Source organism: Vanellus vanellus (assembly GCF_965231255.1).
Source record: "Vanellus vanellus genome assembly, contig: HAP1_SCAFFOLD_35, whole genome shotgun sequence".
Classification (NCBI taxonomy): domain Eukaryota; kingdom Metazoa; phylum Chordata; class Aves; order Charadriiformes; family Charadriidae; genus Vanellus; species Vanellus vanellus.
In genome coordinates this window covers 875082-876945 of record NW_028128889.1, presented here as the reverse complement: position 1 = coordinate 876945, position 1864 = coordinate 875082, and the positions used below count along the sequence as shown (strand labels likewise).

Below are 1864 nucleotides of genomic sequence, written 5' to 3'. Positions count from 1 at the left end.
TTCTCTGGCACACTTTGTCTTTCCTGAGAGAAGAAGGATGTTGATCCTCAACACCTATAGCACATCTTCCACAGGCGTATGAAAATTATGTGTTTCTGTGTGAGCAAATGCATATCATAGATTTATTGCGCAGTGAGGAAAAAGAACTTCCATTGGGCAGCTGGCCTCTAGAATCTGCAGAGGGTCTGCTGGGTTGAGCGTTCTTTGCCTATCAGGAAGAACATTTGTTTTTCTACTTTCACGAGGCACGAAACACAAACCCATGTGAAGAGAATAACGCCCTACACAAAACAATATTGAAGGTAAAGACTGAAATGTGTTCCTTTTTCATAGGTCCTCTTTGGAGGAACTGAAAGATAAGGAAAGTGTCATGGCCGAAGGGGAAAGGGACAACGGGACATCATCCACCGATTTTGTGCTGTTGGGAATAAGTGGCGTCCCCACAGTCCAGAACCTGCTCTTTCTCCTCTTGCTTATGATCTACTCAGTCACCGTATTTGGGAACATCCTCATTGTTGTGCTGGTGGTGGCAGACCGGCACCTGCACACCCCCATGTACTTCTTCCTGGGCAATCTGTCCTGCTTGGAGACCTGCTACAGCTCCACCATCCTGCCTCGCTTGCTGGCCAGCTTCCTGACTGGGGACAGCAGCATCTCTGCACACGGCTGCCTGGCTCAGTTCTACTTCTTTGCTTCCTTTGCCACTGCTGAGTGTTACCTGCTGGCGGCCATGGCCTATGATCGGTACTTGGCCGTATGCCAGCCCTTGCTCTATGCAAGCCTCATGACCTGGAAGGTCTCTGTACAGTTGGCAGCTGCCTCTTGGTTATCGGGTTCACTGCTGCTGGTGGTAGTCATAGCCGCCTTGTCGCAGTTGCAGTTCTGCGGCCCCAAGGCCATTGACAACTTCTTCTGTGATTTTACCCCATTGCTGGAGCTTGCCTGCAGTGACACCAGAGCAGTCACAACTGTTTCTTTCTTGTTTGGTACCTTGGATATAGTTTTTCCCTTCCTTTTCACACTGGGCTCCTACGTGTGCATCATAGCTGCCATCCTGAGGATCCCATCCAGCACAGGCAGAGAAAAGGCCTTCTCCACCTGCTCCTCTCACCTCACTCTCGTCACCATTTTCTATGGAACCCTCTTTGTTGTCTACATGGTGCCTAGAAGAGCTCCTCTGAGGCAGCTTAATAAACTGTTCTCCTTTTTCTACACCATCCTCACACCCCTGGTCAACCCCCTCATCTACAGCCTGCGGAACAGGGAGGTCAGGGAGGCACTCAGGAAAATCATGAGGAAAGCCCTGGTCCTCACCCAGAGCTCATGGTCCCCTGTTGACACAGGCAAAAGACACTTCTAGCTCCTTTGAAAGCTCTGGATACCGGCTGGCTCTTCAGAAGTGCGTGCCACTGAGACCACTGGTGGAGTGGTGAGGGGAAGATAGCAAAAAGTCCTTGGAGAGAAATATCATTCTTTAAAAACCAAAGTTTAAAATGTCACACATTTCCTTTTTTCATGATAATAAACTCCTTGATGATCTTACGTGTTGGAACTGTTGAAGTGTCAAGGTTTCGTTTTCTGATGGAGGTAAGAAAAGATATTTGAACTAGAATATTATCTAAGGGCCACCAAGAGGGCACCTTTCTTCATATGGGTACCCAAGATGGGAGTCATCTCCCCCTGTGGTGCACATTTCAAGAGCTCATAAACACTCACAGAAAGAAAGACTGTTTTTAAACAGAAAGATTAGTTTAATGGGCTCTAATGACTTCAGTGCAGTGGGGGCGAACAAAAGCACAACTCTGGTACTCAACTCCGGTACTCAACTCCGGTACTCAATTCCACCACTGTTATCACCAAAAAC

At 48.1% G+C, this 1864-nt stretch overlaps 1 protein-coding gene across 1 annotated transcript; it reads left to right on the top strand.

Annotated features, from left to right (window-relative positions):
* Positions 1–370: 370 nt before the first annotated feature.
* On the top strand, positions 371–1360 carry LOC309683888 (olfactory receptor 9G19-like; the record flags this gene model as incomplete). Its single annotated transcript, XM_082499875.1, has 1 exon — positions 371–1360. One exon carries the CDS (start codon positions 371–373, stop codon positions 1358–1360), a length of 990 nt encoding a protein of 329 aa, XP_082356001.1.
* Between the last annotated feature and the right edge of the window lie 504 nt (positions 1361–1864).